At 43.2% G+C, this 14,477-nt stretch overlaps 1 protein-coding gene across 1 annotated transcript in view; it reads left to right on the top strand.

The window, feature by feature from the left end:
* sdccag8 (SHH signaling and ciliogenesis regulator sdccag8) overlaps positions 1 to 14,477 on the top strand; it is a 49,061-nt gene that overhangs the window by 30,455 nt on the left and 4,129 nt on the right. Inside the window, exons 15-16 of the mRNA XM_071899469.2 lie at positions 1,898 to 2,006; positions 3,784 to 3,915. Coding sequence (XP_071755570.2) covers positions 1,898 to 2,006; positions 3,784 to 3,915 — 241 coding nt within the window. The remainder of the gene's footprint in view (positions 1 to 1,897; positions 2,007 to 3,783; positions 3,916 to 14,477) is intronic.

Below are 14,477 nucleotides of genomic sequence, written 5' to 3'. Positions count from 1 at the left end.
CTCTTTCTCTCTGTCGTTTGAACGGTTTTGATTGTATGGTGACTGCCTACAAATGCATTTTTGGGAATACATTCAAAGAGACATATGTATCTCACTTTCGCCACAGTGTTTGTTACCATAGATTTATTCTCAGTTCTGTCCATATGTAGATGCGGTCTCATGGTGTTTGTTTGGCGCGCTCTTCTCTAAATACTGTTACTGTTACTAACTGTTACAATAGACATAATGAAGTAGCATGATGTGAATTTTTTTTATTTCTTACCTTTAATTAACTAAACAGGTTGATCAAGAATTTATTTTAGAGATATTCATCAACAGTCTGGATTACAATGCACACCTAATACATACCATTATTTGTCTTAAAATGTATTTGCCTTAAATACAGGCATGACCTAAACTGAAAGCCAAACCCTAATCATGGTTTAAAGAAATGACTAATAATTTAGGAAAACTGAAATAAAAATGTAGAAACCTTTTTTCCCCAAATATGATGCGGTGAAGAAAAATAGCCAAACCAAATTCAAAATGTCAACCCTTATACTTCTAACACTTACAGATCAGAAAGGATAACTCAAATTCTTAAGCTTGAATCCACAGTAACACCAGAAGAATTATGAATTAGCAACTTTACTGGTACCGCACAATCTGTCCTATAATTGTTCTCATTCTCAAAGCATTATTTCACTGTGATGTGATATCTGATTTTTGTCATGTGTTTCCCTGTGTGGGCTTGTGAACAGTCAGCCACCAATATTTTTCTGTCCCAGCACTTGTAAAGATTTTATTGATTTGCTTTTCTTGCGCTTGTGTTAGTCTATGATTCTAAAATTATTCTTTCTTTTTTTCGTAACAGTCAGACAATGTAGTCTTAAAGAGTGAGACAGGTTAGTGCACATACTACGAGTTCATGATGATCAACCACTAAAACTGGCCACACTGAGGACCCATAGTCACCACCACTCACTTATGTCCAGTTTGAAAATGTAGTCTAAAAATTGTACATTTAAAAGATAATACTGTTTTTCTTTTTTTTTTAGTTTGTGCCAAGTAAACATGAAGTAAACATGAAGCCTTAATTTGGTTTTGTCAGAGTTTTTGTTTTGTTGTTATTTCATTGTGCCAGAGCTGAGTGTTTTCATATCAGTGTGCACAATAAGTTACGTTCTGCTTGCTGTCAATCACCTGACACTCACAGGGAGAAATGGAAGTCTCCTCCAGGAAATAATCCCTGAAAACATGGCGCCTGACAAACTTTACTGTCACATCCATGTCTTTTTATTTAGGGCATCTTTGTTACATGGGACAGCAGTTAATTTCAAGCTAGATTTGACACCCATAAAGTTTGTATTTTAAAAAACGAGTAAATGTCAAAAAATGTAATTGCATACAGAATGCATTGCAAAATGATTGGGGGAAATGTGAACTAGACATAGACATAGTAGTAAATGGGCTATAACTCTAAATGACACCAGTATTCTCCTTTACCACATCTATAAACAAGGAAAATTAGATGCAGTGATTCTTTGCCTCTTTGCAATTTCTGATGTTAAGATGTTGCTCTGAATTCTTGTAAAGCATTACACAAGATCTGATGTTGCTATCCTTTGTGCTATTGGACTGTCGGCTCTGAGCTTCTACATATAAACCTGGCTTGGTTATTAGAGGGAAGGGCAGGTGGATGATGGTGGTGCCCAGTGACAGCAGATCCTCAGGGCAGCTAATACTGGAGATTGACAGCTGAAAACTAAAAATGTTCGACCAAAGTGAAATATTACTTTAACTCATATTATTATCTGGGCAGCCAGGATTTTTGACAGTTACTGTCTGAAAAGTGCATGAAATCACCCACTGTGGTTAACCTCCCAATAACCTCTGGATTTCCCATGATCCCTTGCAGTTGGAGAGCTGGATGGTCTGCTGAGTTCCCAGAATTCCCTGATCAGGAAGCTGAAGGAAGAGTGTTGCATGCTGGGAGCCAAGCTGGAAGAGCTGACAGAAAACAGCAGGTCATTACGGTCTCATTCAGTCTTTTATTGAACCATTTATTCATCTATCCAGTTTCTCACTCCTCATTCTTAGCTCTCTTCTTCACTCGTTCACTCACTCTTTTACTTTCCTACTCACTCAATCATTCATTCACTCACTCAGTCAACCTTTCATTCATTCATTTACTGCATTCACTCACATGCTCATGCACATATTGTGTGTTTGCTCACTCACTCATTGACTTACTTGCTTACTAACTCATTCATTTATCTGTTTTTCTTATGAAGCCATTCTCTTGTCATGACTTAAAAGTTGCTTCTTTGCACACTTCTTTTTCTTCTATTTGTTTATTCACTCACTCATTTGCTCATTAACTTCAGTTTAGTTCAATCAAATCACACCGACTATGTATCTGGTGGAGATTGATGTCATCATTTCACCGTGGAACATGAAACATCATCTATCCCGGCTGTTTGGAGAGAGCGTGTCAGTGTGCGGAGCGGACATACTCTGCTTTCCAGTCTGACCTGTTTTCTTGTTAACCTGATGCTACAGTAGTCACAGCAGGCCTGCCCAGCTCTCCATCTGGGCTGCCTGTGTGTTTGTGTTTGTGTGTGTGAGTGTGTGTGTGTGTGTGTGTGTGTGTGTGTGTGTGTGTGTGTGTGTGTGTGTGTGTGTGTGTGTGTGTGTGTGTGTGTGTGTGTGTGTGTGACCCTGGGCCCAGTGTCCTGTCAGCTGTTGGAGCTGCACTGCACATTAGTCACATGACAGCCCCCAATCTGGCCCTGCCAGACCGCCCCGGCCTCACCAGCCACAGGACACATACACACAATACACAATACACACACACACACACACACACACACACACACACACACAGAAGCACACTATGTATTTTCTTATGGACATGCACATACAGCATTACAAAAGACACACATACACACACACATTATGTACTCAAAAATGCATCATGTGCACTTATATGGGTACACATGCACTGAAGCACATGTAGGCCTACACACCGGCACACATGGTGAACTGCAGACACACAAACACACTCGCATGCAGACACGGAGCCCCTACATCTGTTGTATGTGTGTGTCATGTAGTTTAGCACTGTGGTGTCGGTGTGTTGTGTGCCCAGGGCTGTTTGAGCTCCTGGAGTCCCATGCCCAATGTAGCGGCTAAAGTCCTGCTGGACCGCCTCAGCCAGGCTGAGCTAGGTTACGCTGAGACAGTTGCTGCTAGACAAATAAGGAAACTCTGACAAATCGACCATCATTATCAGCAGTTAGTCACTCTAGCTATGAGGCTGATGGTCGGCCTACTCCTACTGATTGTCCAGTCCAATTTTGTGAAGCAAGAAATGTGATTAGTTTGCAGTCTGTTTGCCATCAACTAGCATGTTGCATCCCCTATTAGGAAAACACAAACATTTCCCATCCTTTACCTGTAGTGTAAATTATCTTTTTTTCCACATCACTTATCAATTCAAAAAGAGGATTCAACTTTTTTCTCAGTTTGACTACATGCCCTTACTCTATGACATGTCCAGGAAAGATTATTTCTGAAGGAAATGATCAACTGAACAACATGCTCCACGTTAATAGATAATCAAACAAAAACAGTATTTAGCATTTTTTCTATTTGAATTGCATTACAGCCTGCCCAGAAACATGTCTTCTGAAAAAATAAATGTTGCGCACTAATAAATTATTACTTTATGGTACCAGCTGATTTGAAAAACATTTTCAACTGGCACATCCCTAGTTACTGTGTGTGTGTGTGTGTGTGTAGGAGTGAGCTGGAGCAGCTGTCCCTGGAGAAATACCACCTAGAGGAGACAGTGGAGAGTCTGAGAGCTCGCTGCTCCGACATGGAGGAACAGTGTGTCCAGCACGGCCGCATGCACCAGCGCATGAAGGACAGGTACGCAAACACACACAATGCACACAAACACACATTATACACACAAACACACATCTATGCAGGGTAAGAAGTTAACTTTTTCAGAGGGCATTTTTGACCTCTTGATAGGAGCATTTTGGTCCTTTTCAGGGGCATTTTTCTTGAAATATGAAATTATACATTTGCATTGCATGTTGGCAAATAACTAACACTAATGACTAAGATTTGTTTTAACTTCTTTCCCACTTCTGGAAACTGGCACAGGCCTTACAGAAGATGATAGTTCCATTTTCCCCTCTCTCTCCCCAATCAGTCCATCTTCCACCCCTCAATTGTTTAATTTTTTGCAATTGTTTAAACTTAATTTTTGTTGACACAGTGGTTTGTGTCGGTCGGCAATTTCTTCTACTGCAGGCTGTGTGGTGCCGACATTTTCTACTGCTTCAGGCTGCGCACTCTTTTTTTTTTTCTGATCAAAAATTGCTCCATTTTTTTAACCCAGAACGCACTGAAATAATCAACCAGTAATAGGTGCACATGAACCACCTACGGTGGCCCACAGGGGACAGCAGTTGCATTCTCACGTGAATATTTGACAACTCAATGAATACAATTTTAACCAAGTGAAATGCAGGAGGTTTAGGACTTGCGTGTCTTTTTATTAATCGTCTATCGCTTTGTTGCTTCAGTCATGCATCTGAAGCTTGAATAAGTATTGAAGTAAAAAATTACAAGACTAGTCTATATAACAGGAGGGTCTTTTTCATAGCTTATATATAAGGCTTTTTGTTGCTTCCATCTTTGGCTTATGCTGACTATCTGTGTGCATGCATGTGTGTGTGTGTGTGTGTGTGTGTGTGCATGTGTGATGCGGGGGCCTCTTCCCTAAGTGGGGAGCCCAGTCAGTGTGTGTCTCCGCAGGGTGCCTGGCATACAGCCTGGCACTGCCAATGTGGGCGAGGGTGTGTGGGTGTTGTTGCCCCACTCTGCAGGATCGCTACCCCTGTGCTCCCCCCACCCCCTCCTTATACACACACACACACACACACTGCTTTCTTCCTAGTGTGCACTCACTTAGCCTGCTGTCCTGCTTCACACACCCATACACACGCTCGCTCGTACACACCCTCATACACACACACACACACACGCAGACTCACCCCGTTCCCCCGCTCCATCCCTAACACTACATATTGTCTACCACCCACCGGTGTTAACCTGTCGACAGGGAGACACTGCCAAAAAAACAAAGTTTACCGAGTCACAGCTGTCTCCTGGTTGTGTGTGTGTGTGTGTATGTATGTGTGTGAGAGATTGTTTTTGTGTGTTTGCAAGAAAGAAAAACAAAGTAAGTTGTCAAGGAGTGTGAAGTATGAATATTCTGTATGTTTACACGCATATGTTATAGTGGTGCGTGTGTGTGTGTGTGTGTGTGTGTGTGTATGTGTGTCAGGGTTGCTATGGCATGTTCTCAGGAGGTTTAGCAGAGTAGGGATCCGACTGCCAAAAGTGGATTGGCTGGGAAGTTGGCACCTAACTTCTCTCCTCTCCCAACTGAACCACGATAATCACTCTTGGCATTTATTGGGTTTTATTTTCTGCTTTGACACTTATTTTGGTTGATGAATCCTCCAGATATTTTAAAATCTCTCTTGAGTTGAGTCCTGCATGTAGGCGCTTAGTTCTTCTAGTGACTGTTGAGCCACTTGACCACATATTTGCATTTGATATTTTGAGGTAATTCTTTGGGCAGTAAGTGTGTATATTTTTGGGGCGTGTATGTATTAGTTTTGGGCAGTATGTGTGTGTTTTTTGGGCTTTTACGTATTATTTTTTAAGTGGTATGTTGCGAGGAGGGACAGGAGAACAGAAAGGAGGGAGAGATGGGGAGGTGGGAAAGGTAATGACACATTTGAAGTAACGGTGACATGGTAAGCACCTCAGTCCGATGATCCGCAATGCAGCCGGTACTTGATTTTTTATGCCGTGTGTGGCTGTACTTCTCATCTTCGATCCTATCTAGGCCGACTAGAAAACTAAAACCTTTGTTCTCTGCCACAGATATAGTCGTATCATATTAGGTTTAACTTTAGAAAATAAAAAAAACAAGAGATCTGGGCTATGTTGCAGTCAGGTCATGTCTCCCAGCTGTTGTTATCAGACTCAAATGCTGTACCTATCACAAGCTTGAACTGTGTGTATTTGTGTGTGTGTGTGTGTGTATGCACCCCTATGTTGGTACTGTATGCGTGTGTGCAAATGCGTGTCTGTGTGAGCATTTCAGTCTCTCTACATATGGTATTTTGCACGTATTGAATCGCATGCATGTTTTCCGAGGCCTTGGTGTGTGCATGCATACGTTGTGTGTACGTTCGTCGGTCTCTAAGGGCCCCGCGCGCTCGGCGGGCGCCCCGCCCCGCCGCTCGGGGGTTAAGGTGTACGTGTTAACAAGCTGGTGCAAGCGGGTTCGATATCCAGCGCCCCGCCCCTCCCCACAGCCTCTCCATCGGCCCGCAATCTGTGCTGCGAAGAGCGGCAACAGCGCGCCACACACGAAACATTTGGAAAATCAGCTTGATTTATTTTTACATGGGCGAGCTGATTGCCAAGCTACACAGGGGTTTTAGCACACAATGTTTTGCTGCACCACTTATTTATTTATTTCACTATTTCTGTGTTGTTGGGTTTTTTTTGCCTGGAGATGAAGGGACGGGATGGAGGGTGGAGGGTGGAGAGAAGAGAGATGGAGGAGGAGAGGAGCGAGTTAGGGAAGACGCAATGCCAGTTACTGTAAATGATTAGGTGGAACGTAATGTGTTGAGGTGCAGTAGTCTTAGTCAAGAGGTTACAACATTACAGGTTTGGTTAATTAAATCAAACATACATTTTGCGTCATTGAGCACTAACTGGGAATAGAATAAAACTTGTAATTTGGTTTGCAGTCATCATTTCATTTCATCATTTCAATGCAGCTTTTATTTTACTCGAGGCCATCTAAAACTTCTCTTAAACTGTTGAATATTTTATTTAGTTTAATTTTTTCTTGTACTTTTACACCTAAGCAAGTGAAAAAATAAATCTATGTTGACTTGACAGTAGTTTAAATTAAGGAGAGCTCTGTTCAAACTGGAAGTGAGGGCATGTGATGTTTGTGAGGAAGCACAGAATACACAATACATTATACAAACAACCTAATTGAGATGCAAAACATTTGCCGGGGATTGGATTCATGTTTTTGAATCTTTTGTTACATGTTGAATAGGGATTTCTATCAATAGCAAATTATATTTCTTTTTTGCATTTGCAGTGTGGTGTGTAGTCAAACAAAAATGAGCTAACTTGACCATTGTCATGTGGTTTGTTACAGTAATTGGGCAATGTGATAAAATCCTGACAAAAAATAAAATAATTTATGCTCTTGACAGCTCAATTAGTGCCGATTAATTAAAGGAGACATGTAAGGTCTTAGTGAGGAAAGCACTGTGCTGTGTGTGGTGAATTTTACAGCGATGCTCTTGCTTATGTGAAAGAAACTATGCAGTAAAGAAGCTGCAAAAACAGATATTTGTAAACTTTAAATTCTGCAGTCCTCTAGGGTTCTCAAAATATTTGCTGCTCGCATACAATATTTTTTTTATTTAACTTGAAAATTCTCTATATAACAACAAAAATGTAAACAATATAAAATTGCTGCCTGACAGTTAACGCTCTTTGTAATAAAAAAACAAATTTGTTAAATGAGAAACGACAAAAAGTACAATCTTGTCAACTTTTTTTCCATAGGAACCACATTTTCAAAATAATTCATATTCAACTGGATTTATGTTTTATTTTCTTTTTAAATTATTAAATTGTGTGGACAAAACCAGCTCCTGATCTTAGACTATTAAAGAAAGAAAGAAAGAAAGAAAGATAGATTCTTGGCAGTCCACACATTTGTGGCTGTAAAAAAGACACAATACAAATCCAGCTGTTCAGGTTCAGTTGACAGAATCAGATCAGACAGAAGAAGAGAAAGATGAAAAAGAGAGAAAGGAGAAAGGAGTTCACTGTAACTTCCCCTCTGTTATCTGCACATGCTTCAGATTTCCGTTACGTTCCCTCTCACCTCTTTTTCTCTTTTTTTTTACTTCTCCTCTCCTCTGGGTTTCTCCTCCCTTGTTTCCTTCTCTCATCTCTTGTCCTTCCCCCTCTCACTCCTCCACTCCTCTCCCCTCTCTCTTCTTCTGCTCCACTCTTCTCTTCTTTCCCTATCCTCTCTTCTCTCCCCTTCTAACTCTTCTTCTGCTCTAGCTCCTTTCCTCTCCCCTCCTTCCCCTCTTGTCCTCTCTCCTTCTTTCTCCTCTCCTCTCTTCCTTCTCCTCCCCTCTGCCTTCTGTACCAAACACCACGCAACCTCCTCTCACCTCACAGCTGTTCACAGGCTGTTTCACCAATTATCACCACGCATATACGCACATAGGTCACATACATGCAGACACACACACACACTCACACACACTCGCATACGACAGACCAACACAACACCAACGCTTGCTTAACCACACATAGTGACAGCAGAGTGTGTCTGTCAGCCCGGCCTGTGTGTGTGTGCATGTACTGTATGTGTGTGTATGTGTGTTTATGTGAGCACACAGCTCACTCCATAGCTCTTTAAGGAGAGCAGCAACATATACGCAGATGTGCCGCTAGATCCACAGGCTTCAGTGGGCCATATGGCCTCCACCGAGAAAGATGGTGCATGCGTCTGGAGGAGAGGAGAGGAGGGAGGAGGGATGGAGCGGAGGATGGAGGAGGGATGGAGGGCCATGTGTGGCATGAGCTGTGCAAGCAGTTGTTGAAGTATGTATGCCTGTGGATGTGTGTGTGTGTGTGTGTGTGTCTGTGTGTATGTGTTTGCACCAGAGGCTCCAGGAGATTGGTTAATGGAACAAATGGTCGCGGCGGGCCGGGGAAGAAGGAACAGGCTTGCCGCTACCGCAGGCGGACAGCGAGCCCCGGGCGAGGGCTGCTTCATCTGGGCTCCTGCCACACACACACACACACACAGACACACACACACACACACACACACACTGTCAAACCCTTTACCCCTCCCACCCCCACCCCCGAACACACAATGTGCTGCCATGCCCCAGAAGCAAGAAGACGCTCCTCGCAAAACTTTTCATTTGCAAATTAAGTTGGCAGAGGCTGGGCAGAAGAAAAAAGGAGGGCTTTCATTTGTTTCATCTGTGTGTGTGTGTGTGTGTGTGTGAGAGAGAGAGAGAGAGAGAGAGAGTGCGCGAATGTGCGTGTATGTGTATATACATGCCAGAGTGTGCATGTGTATGTTATGTGTGTGTGTATGCGTGCACTCGTATCTGTATGTGTGATCTGTGTGAGTGAAAGAGATACAGTAGAGGAGGATAAAGGAGTGAGATGTTGGGAAAACAGAGTTAAGGACTATGAACAAGAGCCCATTGTGGAGTGTAACAGTTTCACATGCACTGATCTTTACACATCACCTTTTTGACTGTTCCTCAGATTTCTAAATGCTACAGCACTGCTATCAGTCAAGTATTATTAACATTTCACAAACACCTTCTTCCTCATCACGTACTGTATTTTGTAACATTTGCATTGTAATCCATTTTTTAATACATAATATGTTTTCAAAATCTCCAATTTTCATTTTTCAAAGAGGAGCAGGCATTCCACTACCCCATGTAATTCTTATAATCTTTTTATTAAGACAGTAGGAAAGTTGAGCGTTACGACGATGGAAGGGAAGGAGGTTCAGGCAGGATTTGATCCTAGGCCAGTAGAATATTTGTGGTTTTAGCAACTAGGCAACACCAGCTCTGAGCTTGTCTGAGAGTTTCCTCTAAGTCTTTTTATGCATTTGTTACAAGCAAGTGTTAGACTTGAAAAATTGAGTGAGTCAGTGCGATAAATTCTTAATTTGTTTGCTAGGATTTTTGAAGAAAAATACACTTGACTTACTGTTTGAAGACATGTACTGCAGTGTGCGTGTAGTTTTCAGATATGAACTGCCGAACAATTTCAAATGTGGGAAAATCCCAAGAGTATGAAGATAGAAGAGCAGCCGTACAGTCCACTGTTCATTACTTCATCTCTCTCTCCATCTCTCTCTCACGCTCTCGCTCTTACCTCTGGATGGCGCTGATAAGTCGTGTTCCCTTCTGCCTCGTCTTTTCTCCTTCCCCGTCTTTCTCTCCTTCCCCTCTCATCGTCTCTATCTCTCTGCATTGCCCAGCTGGCCTCTGTAGCCGGGAGCGACCGCAGGGCGGCCTGCTGAAAGAGCATTGTCAAACGGTGGCTTTACAGCTCTAACACACACACACACACACACACACACACACACGCACAGATTTGCAGCTCAGATGTCGGGCTGTAGCCAGAGGCGTGCAAGCTGGAGCGTTAACTGAGCAAAGCGTCACATCTCCAGCCCCAGTCAGTGACACTCGCTAACACTACTTCATAAAACTAAAACTAGAAAACTAGTGCAGAAACACCTGCCCCTTCTTTAGAAAAACGTTAAAAGTAATGGCTCGAGAAACGAAACACTTTAATGTCAGGAAAGTTAACGCTCAAGCACAGGACTTCAGAAGAGCTAACAGCAGCAAACATTTGGACTTTAGATGTTGATGCGACAGCCTGCACCAGCGTTGAAAATCTGTGTGAATACAGCGCCCAAAATTAAAGTTGAGACGACGTCGGTGCTCATAGCTGCTACCTGCATCGCGTTGTGAAATCAGGACCGAAATCTTTCTTGCTTGTACACCTTAAAAACTTTCACAGAACAAAAAAAAGAGAGTTGGGACAAGCTTAATTTCTCTATTTGCCCACCTTTCTTTTTTTGAGCAGTCCACTGACTTTTAGTATTTTTATTCTTTAGTTAGACGGTGGGAAAGAGGCAGAGGAGACACGGGACAGAAAGCTCTGGCAGATCTGACTCGATAGTGGGGCCACACGTGGTTCCTTTGTGAATAAGACTTAAAAAGAAAGGATAATAAAGGGAAAAGAGAGGATAGAACAAGTTTTTAAGAGGTCTGCCTGATTCATCACAAACTAAGAGGCCTTTTAATCCATCCAAAAAGCACGTTTCAGTGTCTTTAACTTGAGCTATCCTTTAATCTACCTGCCTGCTCGAGCTTAAAATTGTGTAGCTGTGCACACGTATGAATTCGACTCAATAGGACATGTTCTGAATATCTTGCTGTTTGAACTTCAGCGTTTTCACACTGCGTATTCACAGTAAGTCGGTGTGAAGCAGCGACTGAACAACTGATACAAGAATAGTTTTTCATACTCCTGCGAGAATGTAGACCGCTGATGACGTCTTCTAAAACCGAGCTGTCATTCGAACACCTTCGCTCACATCAATCAATCAATCAATCAATCGAAACTCAAAATTGAGAGACGACAATAAATAAATACACAACACAAGGAAATGAAGGAATTAAATCCAGATAGGGAGCACAGTGGCGGAGGGGATGTGTGTGACTTCATGTCCCTCCTCTGTCTTCTCAGCTCGCTGAAGCACTGATCAAAACCCACAGTGTCACCAATCCCGCTCCCATGTCAAATATGCATGTTAGCAAGAGCAACAACTGGCATGACAGGTTGGTGGAGTGGGAGAGGGGCATGGCCTTCAGGCACACACACACACACACACACACACACACACACACACACACACACATTCTCGAGTGCAGTTGTGTGCCAGCCAAGCTTTAGCTGTGAGGGTGGTGATGGTGGGGCTGGGATTGGGAGAAATATGGTTTGTGTGTGTGTGTGTGTGTGTATGTGTGTGTGTGTGTGTGTGGCAGCTGCAGCCTTCATGCCCCTGGCAGTATTGTTGTAACCAGGCAAGCCAAGGCCGTCTGCCTGCATTCTTCACCCCTAGGCCCCCTGCCTACCATGCGCACACACACACACAAACTCTCTCTCACACATAGGTTTAGTTAGTCAAAGGTTACTGTGTTCAAGGTTGGGATTTTTCAGTATCTATCATGGTTAGTTTTCTATTTCCTGTTTAGTGTGTGTGTGTGTGTGTGTGTGTGTGTGTGCTGTCCCACATCACACCGGAGTCACTGTGTGGTTGGTGATTTTCAAGCACTTATGTTTAAAAATGTAAGACCTTTCCACTGAAGATATTTTACACTCTAAAAGTGAATACTGGCTTGATTGGCTCATTTGCAGAATAACATGCATGCACACACACACACACACACACACACACACACACACACACACACACACACACACACACACACACACTCACTCACTCACATAGGGCTGTTGAATGACGGACCTGTATATTGCTCCCAGATTCTATCCTCTCTCTCTCTCTCTCTCTCTCTCTCTCTCTCTCTCTCTCTCTCTCTCTCTCTCTCTCTCTCTCTCTCTCTCTCTCTCTCTCTCTCTCTCTCTCTCTCTCTCTCGCATGACATTAGCACTTTCCCTCTGGACCATGGCTTCAGGATATATGCTCCCACCTGTAAATAAATATGCAAACACGCAGACAAACACACACGCTCGACTGAGAGTTTAGACACTAGCTGTGGGCAACGACTGATGTATACCGCAGAGAGGTGAACGGTGTGTGTGTGTGTGTGTGTGTGGTAATTAATCTCCCCAGTAGCAGTAGTCAATAGAGAGCGCGGTGGATTGAGGTGCAGATAGTGAGGAGAGTTTGATTATCAGGCTGTCAGGGGAAATTACTGCAAACTGCCTCCCAGCAAAACGTTTTATTATGTCTGGTGGAGAGCAAACACAGCGCTACAGCTACTGCTGCTGCACCACATGCAGGTTTCTGGTGCTTTTGGAGGATAATGTAGGAACTATTTTGAACATCAATGTAGTTGTTTGTGTAATCAATTGTGCGCGCGCATGGGTGCATGTATATTTGTGTGTGTGTGTGCGTGTGTATGTGTGTGTGAGTCAGTTAGCCATGGGATCCAGCAGATGGTGTCCTTTCACCAGGTCAGTGGGGAGGCTCTCCATCCATAAAGCCCCCCCACCCCTCCCGTCCCCCCACCCCCCCCCCCCCCCCCGTCCGTCACCCAGGCCAGCAGCGAACTAAAGGCCAGGACTGGATCCCTCCACCTCTCCATCCCTCTTAACACTCTTTCATGCATCTTTCACCCGACCCAGAAACTGTCATCCCTCGTTTTTCACCAGCCGTCGTCCCGCCTATCCAGTCATTTATCCGTCTAGCCGTCAACCCGTCCATCTATCCATCCAACCTTTCTTCCTCGCCATTTCCAAGCAGTGCGCAGAGGCGAGCCAGCCTGCAGTGTGTATACGTGTGTGTGTCTGTGTGTGTGTGTGTGTTTGTGCAGGGCAGTGCCCGAGCATTAAGCCGTATTAAGCCCTAATTAATGAGTGTGCCAGTCAATAGAGGCCAGTTATTGGATTTGCTGCTTTAGCTGCTGGAAGGAGCGCTACCTTAATCACACACACACACGCACACGCGCACACACAGACACGGACATCCCCCCTCTGGGCCAGGGTATGGAAGGTGAGACAAGAGGTGGATTAGAGAGAGAAAGAGTGTGTTGTATAAGAAGGCCAGAGGTTGCCTGTTCTGGCTGGACAAACTGGGTGGGTGAGCTATGTGGTTGCTTGTGTGTGTGCCAGGGTCAAGGCTTTACTTACCGTATTACATAAACCTGCTTTCAGCTTACAACCTGCAGGCAGTATAACCGTCTCGCAGGGCACGGCCTGACCGGCTGATTTACTGCCTGCTTGTTCGGCTGACTTACTGTCAGGCTGGCTTTGCACTCTCACTGAATGGCTGCCGGCATTCTGCAGTCTTCCAGCAGCGGTTTTGCTCTTAAACTACAGAAATTTGTCTGATTGATTTGCTTACAATTTGGTACAGTTGTAGCAATTTACCATAAATCATGGCATTTTGGATATTTTGCTGCACTATGCCTCTCCTTCCCCCAAGAAACAGGAAACCAGTGTGGCAACAATAAAAAATAAATAAATTTTTAAAAAAAGCACACAGACAAAAAAAAAATTTGCTCCCATGGAAGTCAGAAAGTTGACGTGCTCACGGACATCTGTTCAGGGAAAAAAAAAAAAGATTTAAAAAAAATTCTGTACAGATGCCTGTTTCTTAAATATGTGTTTATACTGTATATGCAGTATGTATATGTAATGTCTTGTGTCTCTCAAAGAAAATCTTGCTTTCATGTGTGTTTTTCTGAAATGTAATGTTGTAACGTGCTTCATACAGTCCGTGAAATCTCTTGTGAATTCAAGACCTCCTCGGACTTGTCATGAGTTTTGAAGTGTCTCTTTACAGGTGATTGTGCCGCAGTTCACATATTGGCTGTATCATTCCATATGATAACTATGAGAAAACACCATAAGCATTTACTTTTACCTCAACATGAAAACATCAACATGTTAAATTGAAAAAAAATAGATTATTTATATCTACCACAGGTGCTTTTTTCTTCAAGCACATAATCACCAAAACTATTCAATAAGGCTGTTAAGCTTAACTGAAGATTGACAGACTAAAAGAGGGGCAATATAATACTTCAATTCAGTTCGCAACCTGC

Source organism: Centroberyx gerrardi, chromosome 15 (assembly GCF_048128805.1).
Source record: "Centroberyx gerrardi isolate f3 chromosome 15, fCenGer3.hap1.cur.20231027, whole genome shotgun sequence".
Taxonomy (NCBI): domain Eukaryota; kingdom Metazoa; phylum Chordata; class Actinopteri; order Beryciformes; family Berycidae; genus Centroberyx; species Centroberyx gerrardi.
This window is presented reverse-complemented; position numbering and strand designations above follow the sequence as displayed.